Source organism: Hippocampus guttulatus, chromosome 23 (genome assembly GCF_054856545.1).
Source record: "Hippocampus guttulatus isolate MCC_2025c chromosome 23, RoL_Hgut_1.0, whole genome shotgun sequence".
NCBI lineage: Eukaryota > Metazoa > Chordata > Actinopteri > Syngnathiformes > Syngnathidae > Hippocampus > Hippocampus guttulatus.
In genome coordinates this window covers 303,846-324,153 of record NC_141283.1, presented here as the reverse complement: position 1 = coordinate 324,153, position 20,308 = coordinate 303,846, and the positions used below count along the sequence as shown (strand labels likewise).

Here is a 20,308-nt window from a genome sequence, read left to right as displayed (position 1 = left end):
TTTTAGGCAAAACAAAAAAATAACTCAATTGGCAGTAATTGGTCCATTTTAAAAATTTTTTATTATGATTGTTATTATTGCCATTTCAAAACATTTTAGGAGGGGCCTTGAGGTTGATCTTTTCTTGACTGTATACTTGAGGAAACATACGGCACTGTTTTGTTTGCTCCTCCAGTCTTTCCCCCTTGATGTAATCAACGGCCGTGGTAATCACACTGGATTAAGTCCCCGCGTGTAATTAGATCCCATGCGTCGGCTGACTTCATCTTGACATGTCATTGTGTGCCTTTACCGCACGGTCACCGCCTTTCACCCGAGGTTTCACCCCGTTCTCCTCCGTTGCCATTGATGGCAACTTTAATTAATGTGCCGTGCTCGACTCGAGTGGGCGCGTTGTGATGAGCTGTGCGTTTTGAACGCACACGTTGGCGCGCACACACCGGGGGTCAATTAAAAGGGCCTTTTGCTGTCCGCAATGTTTTAATTAAAGTCATTGTGAAATGCAAACTTGCTTCTTATTATGATTAGCTTTAATTAACTGTCACTGGGATCCGCGTCTCTTTGGTGTGCCTCTGACCTCCACGTGCTGTCACAACTGTCTTTTGGGGGAGCTGCTGCCGTGTTGGTGCACATGTATGTCCGCATATCATCAAAATATTTTCCATTTACCTGCAGGTGCTCCTCAACATGGCGGTGAGGAAGAGCGAGGGCTTCAGCGTAGAGCAGATTGAGAGACTCTACTCGGTGCTCAGCCAGTGCATCTTCGCCCATCGCAGAGACTACGATAAGACGCGACTACTGGAGGTAACTAATAGTTGTCTTTGTCACTTGGGCCTGCTGCATCGCAGGCGTCGAACGCAGGACAGCTAACGCGCCGATGTGACCTTGTGAACCAGAAAAGAAACCAATGCAATGGATATATAACAAACAGTAATGCAGTAAACACAATACAGCTGTTGAGAGCACCTCACAATCAAATCAATGCAGTGGGCGAAAAAGAAACTTTCGAGTCACAGCTTTTTCCAAGACCCGCACGTCTTTTTATATTATGCTAGTGATCCTCTTCTACTTTACTTTCTCTCATTTCCTATTTTTGCGCAACGTAGCACAGTTGCCCTCGTATTTTGTTAGCGTGCGCCAACTGCCACGCTTGCAGCTGATCACTCTCATTTGGCAACTTTGAGAAATCTTGCTGCCAGCCATCCCCACAATAAAAGTAACCACAACCAAGAATGTTTAGAATGGGGGGGGAAAACTGTCGTGAAATGTGCCAAAAACTTGATCATATACTTGGTTCAAAAGGAATGTTTGTTTATCACGAGTTAGCCGTGGGCTGAGTTGGCAAGAGAGGAAGGACGTGAGGAACACGTGAACGATGCCGCTTGGTTCTTTCAAAATCTTCCCTCCATGCTCTGTTACATTTTGTTACCAGGGACATTTCATATACTATTTATGCAGATTTTCTTCCTTTTCTCTCCTCAGGGAAGCAACACTATTTACATAAAGCATTTCAAACTTTGCTTCCAAAAATTACATTTTTTTCCCCTCTAATAACAAGAAACTCTTGAGTGATATGGCTATCAGGGACAGAGCACATCATGCAGTCTTGCTTGACGGCACTGTGCAGTCAAGATGGTTCTGTTCCAAATATGCCAAATGCATTAATTCAGTACAAAGTTACTTTTTCAATTGTGACTTTTAACAAACTCAATGGGGGCGGCCAGAAACAATAATTGACTGTGAAACTAGGACAGGAGAAGCGCATTACAGTATAGATTTAAATACGTGAATTGTTACTCGCCGCCGGGTGTTTGTGAGACAAAGCATTTATTTTATGAGAATAAAGTGTAATTTTTCAAGACCAAAGGCATAATTTTACGACAAAGTCTTATGTGGAAAAGGCCCTCAAGTGGTCATTTATCAAGAATAAAGCCATCGTGAAGAGCGCAAATCAATCGTGAGCCAGGTGGCTTTCTGACATTTTAGGCTGGACACGGCAAATGTCAAAACGATAGCTTCCGACGCAGCTCCCTCTTTGTAGCCGGAACGAAAAACCCTCTCGAGAGAACGCCGGCGCTCGCCGACGCACGATTGATCACCCGGCGAGCACGTTTCCGCTCGCCGTCGCACGTGGGGCTGCGGCTCGGCGCGCTCTGCTCCACTGTAAATGGAGCGTGACGGCGAATTTCTTTCATGCGCGCGGCCGGCCGCGTCCTCGGCGGGGCTCGCCGTTCTCCGCCGCCAGCGCTGACCTTTCAGCAGATGGAGTGGACTGCACTCTTGCTTCACTCTTGCTTCTCGTTAAGAGCCAGAGGGAACTTCCACCACCTGTGTCTGTACACAAGACCACGCAAGCAGGTCCTCTGCTACAAATTGGCAGTTGCATGGCTGTAAGTCTACAATTGCATTTTATTTTGTGTGTGTGTGTGTGTGCGCGTGCTGCAGGAGATGGAAGACAGGATCCAGCATTTTGACACATTCCTGTAAGAAGCTGCGACAAAACCTCTTCAGGTAGACCCTGAGCAAGCCTCCCTTGGGACCACAGAAGACACGAACTGAGAGCGAGGTCGAGAGACATTCAAATGGTGCTATCGTCTCAGGAACATTTACTTGGACACAACCAAACCCCCTCCCAGAGGTGTGTCTCACACGCACGCACTCACACAGGCCAATGGTAATGAGCGGCAACCCCGGTGCTACTAGGGTGCTATTCTAACTGTCATCCATGCTGCTTATTCTTGGCATTTTTTAACTCGGGACAGTGAGTCAAAGCAACCAACCCCTTTCACACACACACACACACACACACACACACACACACACACACACACACACACACACACACACACACACACACACACAGATCCTCACCAGCAGAAACGCTTGAACACCACTCATAGAGTAGATGAGGACAGAGTAATATTCCCAATCAGTGAACTCTAGACCACTGAGCCAATCTCACCCCGGAGCAGATCTTTTTTTTTTTCCCCCGCCCCCAAACGACTGATAGCATACCACCCCCACCTATGAACCCCTGCCTCCTCATGGTTACTTTATGTATCCAAGCCCTCCTTACTCAGTGTCTCAATTCAGCGTGTGCGGAAGGCTATATAGATCTCAAATATAAAAAAAGACGCCTAACTTCTTTGGTTGCGCGTGATCTGCACAGGTTGCTTTTCCCACAGGACAGCGGATAAAGGTTTTGATGAGCGGTGTGTAAGTTTTAACGCAAACGACTTGAACCCCTCAATTCCGAGTCAAGAGCAATGAAGAGCATGGCATAAGCAGCGTGGAAGGGGCGTATGAATTTTACACGTGGCATGCGGAGAGAGAGATTTGCGGATCAACCAGCTCATTCTGTATCGATACCTTTTCACACAGAATGAAGGAGCTGGTGACTCTTAATACCCAAAAGAAACACCTTGTAGATCTTAATTAAATATAAAGCAGCAAATTCCTGGGATTCACTTCAACACTCTGTACCTTTCACATAGGACAAAACCGTAAGACGGACAGCCTTGGGACTTGTTAGCAACTGTCAAAAGTATTATCGGCCCCCCGTTAGCCGCCAAATGGAATCTGCTGAGCGTTAAGTCTATTCTTTGAATGCATGAATTGAGCGTTATTGGAGTTAGCACCGTCACTAAGGCAGAATTTTGTCATTTATTTCATCTGCTCTCAAAACCTTGCACTGCCCATCCAACCCGACGGTGGCCAGTTACACACGCGCACTGACAGACATGCACACACGCACGAGGCAAGGGTTGGACAAGACGGTGGACGAATTATGCAAAAAAAAAAAAAAAAAAAAGGCTGCCGCAAGCTACCTCAGCGTAACTTATTGTCAACTGTTTACTCAGTACACACAAGCGGTATTTGTTTTGTTTTTATACTGTCGCACCACCACTCGCTACCGTTGTCAGCGCGAAACCCAGCCGGCTCCCAAAAACTTAGCCCGACGCCCACCCGGATGCCATTTTGTGACATGATTCCGACTTCTTTTCCTGTATTTGGCAGATTTCATCTCGTCTATTTATTGTAGATGACTTACACCTTTGGGGAAAAATAAAATCAAACCTGTAGCATTTTTCGGGCATTTGTGTGTTTGCGTACGAGGGTTTTTACATGTCTCTCAGGTTCAACACGTGACCTTTTTTTTGCAGCTTTTTTTGTGTGTATTTATTTCCTGGTGTTTTCTTTTGAGTTGTTGCATACTGGAAATCACGCAAAAACAGGACCAGACGTGTTGCCAAAAGAAATAAATGAGAGCCACATTTGGGAATTAAAGACAAAGGTTAGTTTAAATGTCATACATTGTGATACTGCTTTTTTCTTATCATAGCCAATTTGGACTAACAACCAATTTTTGTCTGGTAGTTGAAATGACTTTCTAGTCCAGTACGCCGAGCGAGATAGAATGAGCTGCTTCCCGCCCCCCGTTCTTCCTTCTGCCACATACCCTTGACATTTTTTTTCTTTCTTTTCTTGTGTGCGGAAAATCTTTCATGGCAATGTTTGGGTTCCTTTTAAGGGTTTTTGTTTGTTTGACACAGGCAGCACGCTCTCATTACCTTTTTAGTGTAAGTTATGTTTGGAATGGAAACACTTACTGTATTTCTCAAATAAAACTGCTGTGATATACTTGAATAAAAAGGTGCAAAACTGTGCATGTTGTTTTCTTTTCAAGCGGAAGGCGCCAAAATATTTGTCAGTTTAAACCAGTAAATCCGCAGTCGCACAGGACAGTGGAAAAAAATGACTTTTGACATGCTACCCTCTTCTTAAAGAGACAAAAGTCGCCTGAATACTGCTGGGTTAATAACGTTTTTTTTTATTTTAACATCCCAAAGACTGAAGGTGAGTTAAGGGACAATTTGTGACTGAATTGTGGGTGCTCGTGCTAACGTGTCTGTTTGCGCTGATGTTCACGTTTTTGAAAAAAACATTTCAACATTTCTGAGGAGCTGCACAGGGTAGGAGAGGGAACCTAGCGTGTTTGATTGTTCACTTGCCCTGGCTGTTAATTCTGGATGCAGAAGATGAGGATTTTGCCGGATTTGTGGATTAGGATTGATCCAAAAATGTGAGTATAGTGTTGAATACTTCAATAATATAATAATAATTATAATAATAATAAAGGATATCTTATCTTAATAAAGTACCACAGAACAGTTTTTGCTACTTTTGCCTTTTAAAAACATACGCTAGCGTGCACGCTACCATATTGTTTAAACAAGAGTATGTTTTACCATGTCTGCGTCCAATAATCCAGTGCGTGTTATGTATGCATTAAAATTCAGAAATGGCACCCGTAAATGACACTGCGCCTCTTAATGCGGTGCGCTGTAGTGACAATACCGAACATACGCTTTTCAAGTGCGAGGTGCCCAAACTTGTCCGAATTCCGTGGTGGCATTTCTGCGCTTCAAAATTGACGTGACACTCTGAAGTTCACCCCAAATCTTTCTCTTCTCCTCAAAAGCTGTGCTGATCTCAAATCCAACATTACCCTCTGCAGCAGGCGAGCACAACCTTTTTTGACCGAAGATCTGCTTTTCGAGGCAACCGACCTTCCACAATCGACCGTTACCGTACGTGCCTGCACGCACACACACACGCCTCTGATAACTATGTGAAAGAGGCAAGTGACTTCACCCAAAACAAAACACCCGAAGATCTTAAACGGAGACTTAACCAATTTTTCATAGGTAAAAAGTTCATCTGAAGTCTGCAAGCTGAGCCGTAATTGGTCATTACCTGAGACCTGAGGACTTACGTCATTTTTATATGACAACAAGTCACAAAATGTATTTTAAAGGTATTATTTGAGAAAATAACTGAAGTATCCCTTAAGGTTCTCTAAAACGATAATTTAGCAGTCAAACAGGACAGAAAAAAAGCGATGAGACTGGTGACGAGCAATGCAAATCAGCCTTAAAAGTTATTGAAACTCTGATTCTGTTTTGGTACCTTTCCAAATAAGGCAGTGAAAAAAAGGCTTTGTTCGGCAGTGTGAAAGGGGCTTAAAAAATATCAGAAAGACAAGACAAGGCATTCATATTTTGGGGGTATATGTATTATTTTAAGTGTTAATTTCTGAATACAGATTTACAGACATACCACTTTTTTTTTAATTCATCCTAACATTTTGTTTATCCTTTAATTTCCTAAAAACAGTTATACACAATTGCCGTGTGGTTGTAAAATATACATATTTATCCTTGCTGGTATTTACAGAAGCTCGCATGTACTGAACAGGTGGCTTTAAAACAAGACCACATGTATAGAAAAACCAACAAGAAAAACGATATGACAAAAGCATGGGTGATTATTGTGCTTCTTTTCCTCAGCGGGTAGTTGGGAAGAAATATTCAGGATGACCACCACGTTAGTCCTCATGGAGCTGCTCTTTGGAAGTCCAGTGGCTCTCATCCTGAAGAGATCACGAGTGTAGAAAATAAATAAAAATGAGGGGACAAAACGTCAGAAGTTTACGAGAATTCCTGCACGTATTGATGGGAAGACCGACAACCTCATGGTTGAGCGGTTGCACATGAAGTACATTCTGCACAGGGAAGGAGTGGCCGGTTCCAAAGGATCCCATGCTGGGGTGAGTGGAGTCCCGGCTGGTGAGTATTTTTTGGCACTGCGTAAGTGGTGACGTGGAGTCTGCCCGGCCTCATCCACTCTGAATGTACTTCTTGATGACCACGCAGCCGTGTCTGAAGAGCGGGCAGGGTAGCGACTGCAGCAGTGTCCACATGTTGCCGCAGGGTTCAAATGTTTCCATGTTGCCCAGCGCCGGACCCTCACTGCTCACGATGCCACCTGTGGCATAGATCTTACCGTCCAGGATCACGGCGCTGAAGTGAAGAACACATGCATATGGTTGGCATTTGGGGTGGAAACACAGCTTTTGAATTACTCAGCTACAGGGTGGGGGGGGGGGAGGGGTGTTGCTGATTTTTAGAATAATGATTGGTAGTATTAAAGTTAAGAGTTGGGATTGAGGTGATTGTTTCTGGAGGTCAAGACACTTGAACGGTCAATCTGCCGTGCAAAGGGCGGCGGGTTGACTTTCAAGACACTTGAACAGTTGACCTTCAAGACAAAACCCCTGGTTGTTTTTTTTCGGCTAAAAACGCCTGACTATACATGGTTGTTTGTTTTCTGGCTAAAACACCTTACTAGGTGGGTTTTTTTTTATGGCTAAAAACGCCATGGTCGATTTTTGTGAGGCTAAAAACACCTGACAATATATGGTCAGTTTTTTCAGGTCTTTTTTTTCTTTGGCTGAAAACGCATTACGATAACGGTCATTTTTTTTTTCGTCAAAAACATCTTACTACATGGTTGTCTTATTCAGCTAAAAATGTCTTACTACACAGGATTGTTTTTTTTCCAGCGACAAACTCCTGACTACATGGTCTTTTTTTTGGCCAAAAAACGCCTTAGTATACACAGTCTTTATTTTTTTTTCCCCAGCTAAAAACTTCTTTTTGGAGCTAAAAATGCCTTACCCTCCATGGTCATTAGAAAAAGCCTTACTAGATATGCAAACTCTGCAGACGAAGACCGAGATTTTGATTCAAACCCTGCATCTCTGCACTGGTAAGCCAACACACTAACCAGTCCTCCATGGTGGCGCTGCTCTACTGAAGTCGTAAGTACCAAACCAAAAAGGCCTAACATAGTACATTGTCTATGGCCATGTATAGTAAGGCGTTTTTAGCCCAAAAAAACGACCATGTATAGTAAGGCGTTTAGCCCAAAAAAACAACCATGTATATATAGTAAGGCGTTTTTAGCCCAAAAAAAGACCATGTATAGTAAGGCGTTTTTAGCCCCCAAAAAACGACCATGTATAGTAAGGCGTTTAGCCCAAAAAAACCCAACCATGTATAGTAAGGCGTTTTTAGCCCCCAACCCCCAAAAAACGACCATGTATATATAGTAAGGCGTTTTTAGCCCAAAAAAAGACCATGTATAGTAAGGCGTTTTTAGCCCAAAAAAAACCTACCATGTATAGTAAGGCGTTTTTAGCCCAAAACAAAGACCATGTATAGTAAGGCGTTTTTATCTGGAAAAAAAAAACGACATAGTATAGTAAGGTGTTTTTAGCCCCAAAAAAATGACCATGTAAAGTAAGGCGTTTTTAGCCCAAAAAAACGACCATGTATATTCAGGCGTTTTTAGCCCCAAAAAAACGACCATGTATAGTAAGGCGTTTTTAGCCCCAAAAAAATGACCATGTAAAGTAAGGCGTTTTTAGCCCAAAAAAACGACCATGTATATTCAGGCGTTTTTAGCCCCAAAAAAACGACCATGTATAGTAAGGCGTTTTTAGCCCCAAAAAAATGACCATGTAAAGTAAGGCGTTTTTAGCCCAAAAAAAACGACCATGTATAGTAAGGCGTTTTTAGCCCCAAAAAAAACGACCATGTATAGTAAGCCGTTTTTAGCCCCCCAAAAAACCGACCATGTATAGTAAGGTGTTTTTAGCCGAAAAAAACGACTGTTAAAAACGACCATGTAGTCAGGCGTTTTTAGCCGAAAAAAACGACCATGTATAGTAAGGAGTTTTTAGCCCAACAAAAACGACCATGTATAGTAAGGCTTTTTTAGCCGAAAATAACGACCATGTATAGTAAGGCGTTTTTAGCCCAAAAAAAAGACCATGTATAGTGAGGCGTTTTTTGGCGAAAAAAACGACCATGTATATATAGTCAGGCGTTTTTAGCCCAAAAAAAACCGACCATGTATAGTAAGGTGTTTTAAGCCGAAAAAAACGACCATGTATAGTAAGGAGTTTTTAGCCCAACAAAAACGACCATGTATAGTAAGGCTTTTTTAGCCGAAAATAACGACCATGTATAGTAAGGCGTTTTTAGACCAAAAAAAAGGACCATGTAAAGTAAGGCGTTTTTAGCCCAAAAAAACGACCATGTATAGTAAGGCGTTTTTAGCCCCAAAAAAACGACCATGTATAGTAAGGCGTTTTTAGCCCCAAAAAAATGACCATGTAAAGTAAGGCGTTTTTAGCCCCAAAAAAACGACCATGTATAGTAAGGCGTTTTTAGCCCCAAAAAAACGACCATGTATAGTAAGCCGTTTTTAGCCCCCCAAAAAACCGACCATGTATACTAAGGATTTTTAGCCGAAAAAAACGACCATGTATAGTCAGGCGTTTTTTAGCCCCAAAAAACGAGCATGTATAGTAAGGTGTTTTTAGCCCAAAAAAACGACCGTTAAAAACGACCATGTATAGTCAGGCGTTTTTAGCCGAAAAAAACGACCATGTATAGTAAGGAGTTTTTAGCCCAACAAAAACGACCATGTATAGTAAGGCTTTTTTAGCCGAAAATAACGACCATGTATAGTAAGGCGTTTTTAGCCCAAAAAAAGACCATGTATAGTGAGGCGTTTTTTGGCGAAAAAAACGACCATGTATATAGTCAGGCGTTTTTTAGCCCCAAAAAACGAGCATGTATAGTAAGGTGTTTTTAGCCGAAAAAAACGACAGTTAAAAACGACCATGTAGTCAGGCGTTTTTAGCGGAAAAAAACGACCATGTATAGTAAGGAGTTTTTAGCCCAACAAAAACGACCATGTATAGTAAGGCTTTTTTAGCCGAAAATAACGACCATGTATAGTAAGGCGTTTTTAGACCAAAAAAAAGACCATGTATAGTGAGGCGTTTTTTGGCGAAAAAAACGACCATGTATAGTCAGGCGTTTTTAGCCCAAAAAAACGACCATGTATATATAGTAAGGCGTTTTTAGCCCCAAAAAAATGACCATGTAAAGTAAGGCGTTTTTAGCCCAAAAAAAACGACCATGTATAGTAAGGCGTTTTTAGCCCCAAAAAAACGACCATGTATAGTAAGCCGTTTTTAGCCGAAAAAAACGACCATGTATAGTCAGGCGTTTTTTAGCCCCAAAAAACGAGCATGTATAGTAAGGTGTTTTTAGCCCAACAAAAACGACCATGTATAGTAAGGCTTTTTTAGCCGAAAATAACGACCATGTATAGTAAGGCGTTTTTAGCCCAAAAAAAGACCATGTATAGTGAGGCGTTTTTTGGCGAAAAAAACGACCATGTATAGTCAGGCGTTTTTAGACCAAAAAAAAGGACCATGTAAAGTAAGGCGTTTTTAGCCCAAAAAAATGACCATGTATAGTAAGGCGTTTTTAGCTCCAAAAAAACGACCATGTATAGTAAGGTGTTTTTAGCCGAAAAAAATGACCGGAAAAAACGACCATGTATAGTCAGGAGTTTTTAGCCGAAAAAAACGACCATGTATAATCAGGCGTTTTTAGCCCCCAAAAAACGACCATGTATAGTCAGGAGTTTTTAGCCGAAAAAGCGACCATGTATATATAGTAAGGCGTTTTTAGCCCCAAAAAAATGACCATGTAAAGTAAGGCGTTTTTAGCCCAAAAAAAACGACCATGTATAGTAAGGCATTTTGAGCCGAACCCCCCCCCCCCCCGATCATGTATAGTAAGGCGTGTTTTGACAAAAAAAAAAACGACCATGTATCGTAAGGAATTTTTAGCCGAAAAAAACGACCATGTATAGTAAGGCGTTTTTAGCCCCAAAAAAACGACCATGTATAGTAAGGCATTTTGAGCCGAAAAAACGACCATGTATATAGTCAGGTGTTTTTAGCCCCAAAAAAACGACCATGGAGAGTATGGCATTTTGAGCCGAAAAACCCCCCCGATCATGAATCGTAAGGCGTTTTTTGACGAAAAAACCCCCGACCATGTATAGTAAGGCTTTTTTAGCCGAAAAAAACGACCATGTACAGTCTGGCGTTTAGCCCAAAAAAAACCACCATGTATACAGTACATAGTGCAGGACAAGTCACAGTCACTGGTAGTGTAAGGGTTTACATGCTGGCGTTCAGTCCAGGCAACCCTGGTTCAAACCTCGCTTAGTTATGTGTGAAAATGCAACACTTACTTTTTCCAGGAAACCCTCGAAAGTGCATGTCAAATATGCCTATAGTGCAAGACAAGTCAGAGTCACTGGTAGTGTAGAGGTATACACGCTGGTGTTCGGTCCAGGCAACCGCGGTTCAAACCCACCTCAGCTATATGTGAAAATGCAACAATTTGTGACTTTTTCCTGGAAACCCTCGAAAGTGCATGTCAAATAGGCCTAAATTGCAGGACAAGTCACAGGCACAGGTAGTGTAGAGGTATACACCCCAGTGTTTGGTCCAGGCAACCCCGGTTCAAACCCCACTCAGTTTTGTGTGAAAATACAACACATAGTTTTTCGTGGAAAACCCTCGAAAGTAAATGTCAAATGGGCCTAAAGTGCAGGACAAGTCACAGTCACAGGTAGTGTAGAGGTATACACCCCGGTGTTGGTCCAGGCAACCCCGGTTCAAACCCCGCTCAGTTTTGTGTGAAAATACAACACTTAGTTACTTTTTCCTGGAAACCCTCAAAGGTGCATGTCAAATACGCCTGTAGTGCAGATATAGATACAGTCGCTGGTGGTGTAGAGGTATACACCCCGGTGTTTGGTCCAGGCAACCTCGGTTCAAACCCTGCTCAGTTTTGTTTGAAAATACAACACTTAGTTACTTTTTCCTGGAAACCCTCAAAGGTGCATGTCAAATACGCCTGTAGTGCAGACATAGATACAGTTGCTGGTGGTGTAGAGGTATACACCCCCGGTGTTTGGTCCAGGCAACCCTGGTTCAAACCCCGCTCAGTTATGTGTGAGATAGTATAGCAAGGCGTTTTTAGCCCGAAAAAAAACGACCATGTACAGTAAGGCGTTTTTAGCCCGAAAAAAAACGACATAGTACAGTAAGGCGTTTTTAGCCCGAAAAAAACGACATAGTATAGTAAGGCGTTTTTAGCTGAAAAAAACGACCATGTATAGTAAGGTGTTTTTCGCCTGAAAAAAACGACATAGTATAGTAAGGGGTTTTTAGCCCGAAAAAAATGACATGGTATAGTAAGGCGTTTTTAGCCCGAAAAAAAACGACATAGTATAGTAAGCCGTTTTTAGCCCGAAAAAAACGACATACGATAGTAAGGAGTTTTTCGCCCGAAAAAATGACATAGTATAGTAAGGCGTTTTTAGCCCGAAAAAAACGACATAGTATAGTAAGGCGTTTTTAGCTGAAAAAAAAAACGACCACGTATAGTAAGGTGTTTTTCGCCTGAAAAGAACGACATAGTATATATAGTAAGGCGTTTTTAGCCCGAAAAAAATGACATGGTATAGTAAGGCGTTTTTCACCCGAAAAAAACGACATAGTATAGTAAGGTGTTTTTCGCCCGAAAAAACGACATAGTATATATAGTAAGGCGTTTTTCACCCGAAAAAAACGACAGTATAGTAAGGCGTTTTTAGCCCGAAAAAAATGACATAATATAGTAAGGCGTTTTTAGCCCGAAAAAAATGACATAATATAGTAAGGCGTTTTTAGCTGAAAAAAAACGACCATGTATAGTAAGGCGTTTTTAGCCCGAAAAAACGACATGCTATATATAGTAAGGCGTTTTTAGCCCGAAAAAAACGACATAGTATAGTAAGGCGTTTTTAGCTGAAAAAAACGACCATGTTTAGTAAGGTGTTTTTCGCCTGAAAAAAACGACATAGTATAGTAAGGGGTTTTTAGCCCGAAAAAAATGACATGGTATAGTAAGGCGTTTTTAGCCCGAAAAAAAACGACATAGTATAGCAAGGCGTTTTTAGCCCGAAAAAAACGACCATGTATGGTAAGGCGTTTTTAGCCCGAAAAAAATGACATACGATAGTAAGGAGTTTTTCGCCCGAAAAAATGACATAGTATAGTAAGGTGTTTTTAGCCCGAAAAAACGAGACACGATAGTAAGGAGTTTTTCGGCCGAAAAAAACGACAGTATAGTAAGGCGTTTTAGCCCGAAAAAAACGACATAGTATAGTAAGGCGTTTTTAGCCCGAAGAAACGACATAGTATATATAGTAAGGCGTTTTTCGCCCGAAAAAATCGACATAGTATAGTAGGGCGTTTTTAGCCCGAAAAAACGAGACACGATAGTAAGGAGTTTTTCGCCCGAAAAAATGACATAGTATAGTAAGGTGTTTTTAGCCCGAAAAAAACGACATAGTATAGTAAGGCGTTTTTAGCTGAAAAAAAACCGACCATGTATAGTAAGGTGTTTTTCGCCTGAAGAAAACGACATAGTATAGTAAGGGGTTTTTAGCCCGAAAAAAATGACATGGTATAGTAAGGCGTTTTTAGCCCGAAAAAAACCGACATAGCGTTTTTAGCCCGAAAAAAACGACCATGTATGGTAAGGCGTTTTTAGCCCGAAAAAAACGACATACGATAGTAAGGAGTTTTTCGCCCGAAAAAAAACGACATAGTATAGTAAGGCGTTTTTAGCTGAAAAAAAACGACCATGTATATATAGTAAGGTGTTTTTCGCCTGAAAAGAACGACATATAGTAAGGCGTTTTTAGCCCGAAAAAAACGACATACTATATTAAGGCGTTTTTCGCCCGAAAAAAACGACATAGTATATATAGTAAGGCGTTTTTAGCCCGAAAAAAATGACATGGTATATCCATCCATCCATTTTCCGAACCGCTCGATCCTCACTAGGGTCGCGGGGGTGCTGGAGCCTATCCCAGCTGTCTTCGGGCAGTCGGCGGGGGACACCCTGAATCGGTTGCCAGCCAATCGCAGGGCACACAGAGACGAACAACCATCCACGCTCACATTCACACCTAGGGACAATTTAGAGCGTTCAATCAGCCCGTCATGCATGTTTTTGGAATGTGGGAGGAAACCGGAGCACCCGGAGAAAACCCACGCAGGCCCAGGGAGAACATGCAAACTCCACACAGGGAGGCCGGAGCTGGAATCGAACCCGGTACCGCTGCACTGTGAAGTCGACGTGCTAACCACTGGACTACCGGGCCGCCCCTGACATGGTATAGTAAGGCGTTTTTCGCCCGAAAAAAAAACACAGTATAGTAAGGCGTTTTTAGCCCGAAAAAACGACATAGTATATATAGTAAGGCGTTTTTCGCCCGAAAAAATCGACATATATAGTAAGGCGTTTTTAGTCCGAAAAAAACGACATAGTATAGTAAGGCGTTTTTCGGCTAAAAACGCCTTACTATACATAGTAGGTTTTTTGGGGCTAATAACGCCTTACTATACATGGTCGTTTTTTTTTTGTCTAAAAACACCTTACTATACATGGTCATTTTTTTGGGCTATAAACGCCTTATTTTACATGGTCATTTTTTGGGGCTAAAAACGCCTTACTATACATGGTTGTTTTTTTCGGCCTTTTTTTCGGTTAAAACGCCTTATGATACATGGTCGTTTTTTTCGGCTAAACACGCCTTACTATACTATGTCGTTTTTTTTGGGCTAAAAACGCCTGACTATTCATGGTCGGGGTTTTTTGGGCTAAAAACGCCTTACATGGTCGTTTTTTGGGGGCTAAAAACACCTGACTATACACGGTCTTTTTGTTGGGCTAAAAACGCCTTACTATACATGGTCGTTTTTATTTTCGGCTAAAAACACCTTACTATATACGGTCGTTTTTCTTTTATCTAAAAGCCCTTACTGTACATGGTCGTTTTTTTCGGCTAAAAACGCCTTTACTATACATCGTCTTTTTTTCGGCTAAAAACATGGTTGTTTTTTGTGTTAAAAACGCCCTACAATATACATGGAGGTTTTTTTGGGGTTAAAAAGCCTTACAATATACATGGTCTTTTTTTTGTCCTAACAACGCCTTACTATACATGGTCGTTTTTTTGGGCTAAAAATGCTTTACTATACATGGCCGTTTTTTTTTCGGCTAAAAATGCCTTACTATACATGATCTTTTTTTCGGCTAAAAACTTGGTTGTTTTTTTGTGTTAAAAACGCCTTCCTATACATGGACATTTTTTTCCCGCTAAAAACGCCTTACTCTACATGATCTTTTTTTCGGCTAAAAACATGGTGTTTTTTTGTGTTAAAAACGCCTTACTATACATGGTCGTTTTCTTCGGCTAAAAATGCCTTACTGTACATGGTCGTTTTTTCGCGAAAAATGGCTTACAATTCTTCATGTTGTAAGGCAAACACCTTACGACATAGAATAATGAATTGTGGACAACTGAAAATGTTTAAATTAGATCTACATTTAGGCTCATCTTGAACAAGGACTGCACACTGCTTTTTGTGCATGTGACTTGAAAATAAGAACTGAGGGTGACTATCAAACCAACCACTTTATGAAAAACCAGAATAATGTGCTTATTTGATACAAGAAACAATAACAGGAGTTGTGCAGGGAGGATTAAAACTTGGGAGGATTACGTCTTGTGTCCTATTCGGCCTTGCGCATGCACACAAACTCGTAACCACTGCTGGAAGTGGAAAAGATGATTACAAAAAACTTCCTTCTATTCGGCTTGACCAGGAGTGGAGAGCAGCAACCCCCCCCCCCCCCCCCCCCCCCCAAAATGCGAGCAGTCACTGCTGTGTCTGATAAACGCGACCAAAGAAAGGGAGGATAAGGATGTCGTCTCTCTCCTCCTCTCCTGTATCATTACCTACCTAACTTGATCCGCGGCATGGAAGCACGCAATGCGCCAATATTGCAGCGAACCCCCTCTTTTCACGGGGTATAGCTCCAGAGCCAGACGATAAACGTACAGAAAATTTCTCATGCGCCCCTAAAAGGGATCGTAACTCCACCACGACTACTTTGCCTTTGGTATCTGCTCTTCTTCTTTTTGACTATTTAACGCTTGTGTTTAGCCCGATTGGTTATGCGGAGCGCCACCTGCAGAACTGTCTGGAGTGATTCATGTTGGGCCCAGCCTTGATGTTGCCTTTCTCTGGGTCGTAGATGGTGGTGGCTCGCGCATAAGCTCCGCCCAGAATGTACACCAGGCCGCCCAGACTCACCGCCGGAGCGTACTTGTTGTCTGCACACAATAACACATTCGGACGGAGTCAAAGGCAAACACACGGAGTGACACAGAGGCAGACACTCAGCGAGTCGTACACAGACACACACATGAACCAACACCGCCACAAAGACAAAAACACATCCACATGAGACCCTCCCGCCAAATACACACACAGACATACACACTGAGACCCACGGACAAACACAAAAGTACGCACACAAACCCCATCACATTCATAAAGCGCGCGCGCACACACGCACGTGACATTCTCAAATCTATTTGTCATGACATCAGCTTGTTTTTCCACACACCCACCCAAATATCAGGAACAACTCTCAGCACGATGAAACTGCGCGCGCATGTGTGGGTGTGTGTGTATGTATCAACACATTTGTCTGCGCTTGACGCCCAAGGCCAAATACTCAGAGATGTAAAAAAAAACCAGGAAAACCCCCCACAGATAAACACTTTGTGTCTGGCAGCGGCGCAGCATGTGGCGGCATCTTCATCACAGCGCAATCCAAACATCACCTGTGTCGGTGACGTCGAACAATGACTTGTTGGATGAATAGCGATGAACTTTACATGTTTTTAGTCAAATTCCATTCGTTGAGATGGAAAAAGTCCCATCAAAATAAATACAATTTACAAAGATCGGTCAAATAAAGTGAAATCAAAAAGAGGGGTGGGGTCCAGGGTCGTGGACAATCACGACCCACCGATCATGGGCGACTCGATGAAGCTCCAGGCGTCGCTCTGCGGGACGTAGGACTGGAGCACGCCGGCCGATCGTCCCGCCTCATTGACGCCGCCAAAAACGTACACTTTTCCGCCGCACACCGTGGCCGCCGCCGAGTGCACCGGCTTGGGTAACGGCGCCACCGTCTCCCACTGGTTGGTGATGGTGTCGTACCTGAAAAAGAAACCGTGTCACCTTGATGGATAAGTTGAATTTGTTCAGTCAACTCGTAGCTCAAAACAGTCTTCGCTCAAAGGGAATACTTGATCCTTTTGACAAAAAAAAACCTTCCGAAACATATTAAGACACCTGAGAACAAATGCATAACGTGTTTCCTCCTTGCCTCTAAATGGGATACGACCTACTTTAAACGTAGCACTCATGTATCACGCGCGCACACAGTACAGTAGGCTTCCCGACTTATGGCTGCGGGGCTGACAGGCGTAATTAGGCGAAGGCGCGCACCACCGGGGAGGATGAAAAAGAGCCAGCATTGCGCACAATGACGGCAATTAAAGCAATTACACAAAGCAAACGTATGTCGACCGACACACGTCATTAAGCCCTTGCGACGGCCACCAACTTGGAGCAAAAAACATTAAAAATAAATAAATAAATACTGCACTCCAAATGTGTGCAGGTTGAGAGACTAATGGCTGTGTGCAGAATTCTCTTCAGGGGGACAAAAAAAATTCACGGGGTGAAAACTGTACAATGTCAAATTTTCGATGTTTTTAAAGCATCTGATAAAATACTAAACGTGTATTCACTTATGTTGTTACGGTATAAGCCTTTGCCAAAGGAGTAGCGAAGCCCGCTCGACTGCAAAATGTGACAAATTTACCCTCCCGTGGGTTTAGTCACATTGCACATTTTTTTTTCTGTTTACATCTGTGCAACCAATAAGACGAGTGATGTTACATCTTTTTTTTAATGGCGTCAACTTGTAATCGTCATCGCTATTGCCATGTCTGCAGCCATTCGCCTTCATTTTTTCTGCCAGTTTGGAAGTCGAGCGAGTCCCAAAACGGCGCCATCCATCACAATGAACATCACGTCTGCACATTCTTCACCGTTATTTTGCCCAGCGTGTTAAATAAAGTCTGCCACCAACGAGGCTCGCCGTCTTGCGTTTGATTTATTCGCGGGGTGAAGTTGCTGTGGATTTCTTTTCATCAATTATCCTAACTGGAACGGGTTTGTGCTTTTGAAAAAATGCTAAGACACTTAGCGAGTATAAATAATTGCATCCGGCAGCATAAGATGCTTGTCTTCATTTTGGGGGAGGGGGGGAAACGTGTTTGTCACGTAGCAAGCTGGTGGTGGACTCCAAAAAGCAGGCAGGAGGGAGGAGCAGAGTGTATTTGAAGTAGTGTATTGATAAAACACAGAAAACTAAATCCAAAACAAAGTCATGAAAACAAAACGAATCAGACAAAGTAACAAACAAAAACAATGACAGAAACTAAAAACTCAATAACAAAAACATGACTGAAACAAACATGACAGTAGCATACCAACAGCCAGAAACAAACATGACAGCAGCAAAAAGCAACAATGACCCGACACTGAGTGTTCGGGCAGGAGTCCTTTTATACAATTACATAATGACCAACCGGTGTGCAACTGCAGGGGGAGCCCTACAGTGCCACCTGTTGGTCCCAAACCAAATCATGACAGTGTTCATCCCTTCTGTGAGAGACCACATGTGGCGGCGAGGACCAAGGGTGCCACGCCAGGAGTCTGGGTGCTGTGGGGAGGAGGGGGGTGCGGGGGGTTTCAACGTTGAGAGCTCAGCAGGTGCCACCGCTGCCAGTTTGCCTCATCTGAGGAGCAAGGGATTAGCTCAGTAGGGGAGAAGCTGCCTCGGCAGGGGGGCTTTGGGAGCCTCTTGTCCCTGACTACCGCAGGGTCGCCCCCTCCCGTGGCGCACCGCCCACCAATAACCATAAGAGCTGGAGGCGCTTACCTGCACCCGAGTGCGGCGACACTTGCAGGTAGCAAGGCGGAGTTCGTTAACAGTGTGGAGAAACGAGATAACTCGTTGACCATGATCCTTCAGCATTAACTATTAGTGGTATCTTGCAAACATGACTTACATGGAAACAGTCCGCATTAAAGCATTCCACAACGCTTGGATGCTCTCTTCTTGCTTTTGTAAGAGCACCAAAAGAACTGATCTGAAACTTTTGGGGGAGGTAGGGTGCCGAAAGGGGGTGAAGCTAGCAACTACTAACCGTTACTGGTAAAACGCAAACCTGACTGAAATTGCAAAGGGTCCACATTAACTAATTCAGTACCAGCCAATTCTGGACCAAGTCTGAAAAGACGTTTAAAAACGTCTTTGGGAGTGAATGAGTTAAAGGCTGGGGCCACACAAAGCCAACGGTCAGCCATCGATGAGTATCATGACCCTCCTTGGCCCACAGTGTCATCCCGCACCGTCAGCATTACAGTCTTTGGCTCTCGTTGCTGAGGTAGGGTACCAAAAAGAGGGAGTCAGACAACAGTAAATAAATAGCACCGATGACTTGCATATCAAGATTTATTGTACGGAAACGTACCACGACTGACGAGGTTTTGCCGCTTGAGGTTTTGAACTTGAGCCGCTTTGCAAAAATCTGAATGGGATTCACGGCACGATGAACCAACAAGCCACTGCACTCCAAAAAGGATTTAGTTCTAATACTACGTCTCGGTGCTATTTTTCACATAGCCATCGTCGGTATTTCCCCCAACCGAATTGTACCTTGATGAACTAATGAATCACTCCACTCAAGAAGGGGACTTAAGTGGAACCTTCAATGCCCGTAATCAGCGGAGTCAGGTTCGTTCCAAAAATACACAAACAAAAGAGCGTCTGATCTTTTTGTTAGCTCGACAACCCCGCTGAGCGACTCCTAAATCTGGCGCCGCGCTGCTAACAATTGCTCATGAAATATTAAGCGGCAATGGCGCTTCAAGGACGCACGAACCTGCGCGTGGCACGCGATAAATAAAACAAAAAGCGCCACCGCGTGATTGACACATCATTAGACAGCCATGAATTATTCAATATCCTGCAATCATATTACTTTGTCAAAGGATCAACATGCCGGGCGAGAGAGCGGGCCCAGGGCACCTGATTGCGAGTTAAAAGCCTCCCCTACAACACGGCGACTCATTTCCCCCTTAAAAAAGAAAAAAAAAACTGTGATGGGAACAGTTGGGCTTGGTCGTCACGAGTGTTGATTCGCGCTGAAGAAAGGCCGCATCGCGGTTTCATCCGGGCCGCTTTGAGATGCTTCTGATTGAAGACAGAATTGCGACCGTGGGCTCGCATTTCACACGGCGGGAAGCGTGAAAGCTAGCGTCAAGAGCGATGGCAGCGAAGGCGGCGGAAAAGACTGCAAATGAGGTGGCGAGATGGAGGGTGTACACAAGGCCAGACACCTACATACAATGGATGGATTAGAAAAAAAAATCAGCAGCACATTGTATTTTTTTTCTTTCTTTTTTGCACCTTGGAAATCGAAAGGAACAGCGAGCATGCAGGATCTGACGAAATGGACTTAAAACGATGACAGTCGGCAAACATTTGGAGGGTGATCAACGGTAGGGTTGGGCCACGTTTGGTTGCACCGTTTC

The 20,308-nt window shown here is 43.2% G+C and overlaps 2 protein-coding genes across 9 annotated transcripts in view; one reads left to right on the top strand and one right to left on the bottom strand.

Moving 5' to 3' along the window:
• Positions 1-4,665, top strand: part of LOC147185554 (ATPase family AAA domain-containing protein 2B-like) — a 39,094-nt gene extending 34,429 nt beyond the window's left edge. For all 5 annotated transcript variants that reach the window (XM_086104327.1, XM_086104328.1, XM_086104326.1 and 2 more), the window contains 2 exons: positions 676-804; positions 2,446-4,665. In XM_086104327.1, the coding sequence (XP_085960453.1) occupies positions 676-804; positions 2,446-2,487 (171 nt within the window). In that variant the 3' untranslated portion in view covers positions 2,488-4,665. The remainder of the gene's footprint in view (positions 1-675; positions 805-2,445) is intronic.
• A 1,395-nt stretch (positions 4,666-6,060) lies between these two features.
• Positions 6,061-20,308, bottom strand: part of LOC147185553 (kelch-like protein 29) — a 110,947-nt gene continuing 96,699 nt past the window's right edge. For all 4 annotated transcript variants that reach the window (XM_086104127.1, XM_086104126.1, XM_086104128.1 and 1 more), the window contains 3 exons: positions 16,662-16,855; positions 15,813-15,957; positions 6,061-6,863 (listed from right to left, as the gene is read on the bottom strand). In XM_086104127.1, coding sequence (XP_085960253.1) covers positions 6,680-6,863; positions 15,813-15,957; positions 16,662-16,855 — 523 coding nt within the window. In that variant the 3' untranslated portion in view covers positions 6,061-6,679. The remainder of the gene's footprint in view (positions 6,864-15,812; positions 15,958-16,661; positions 16,856-20,308) is intronic.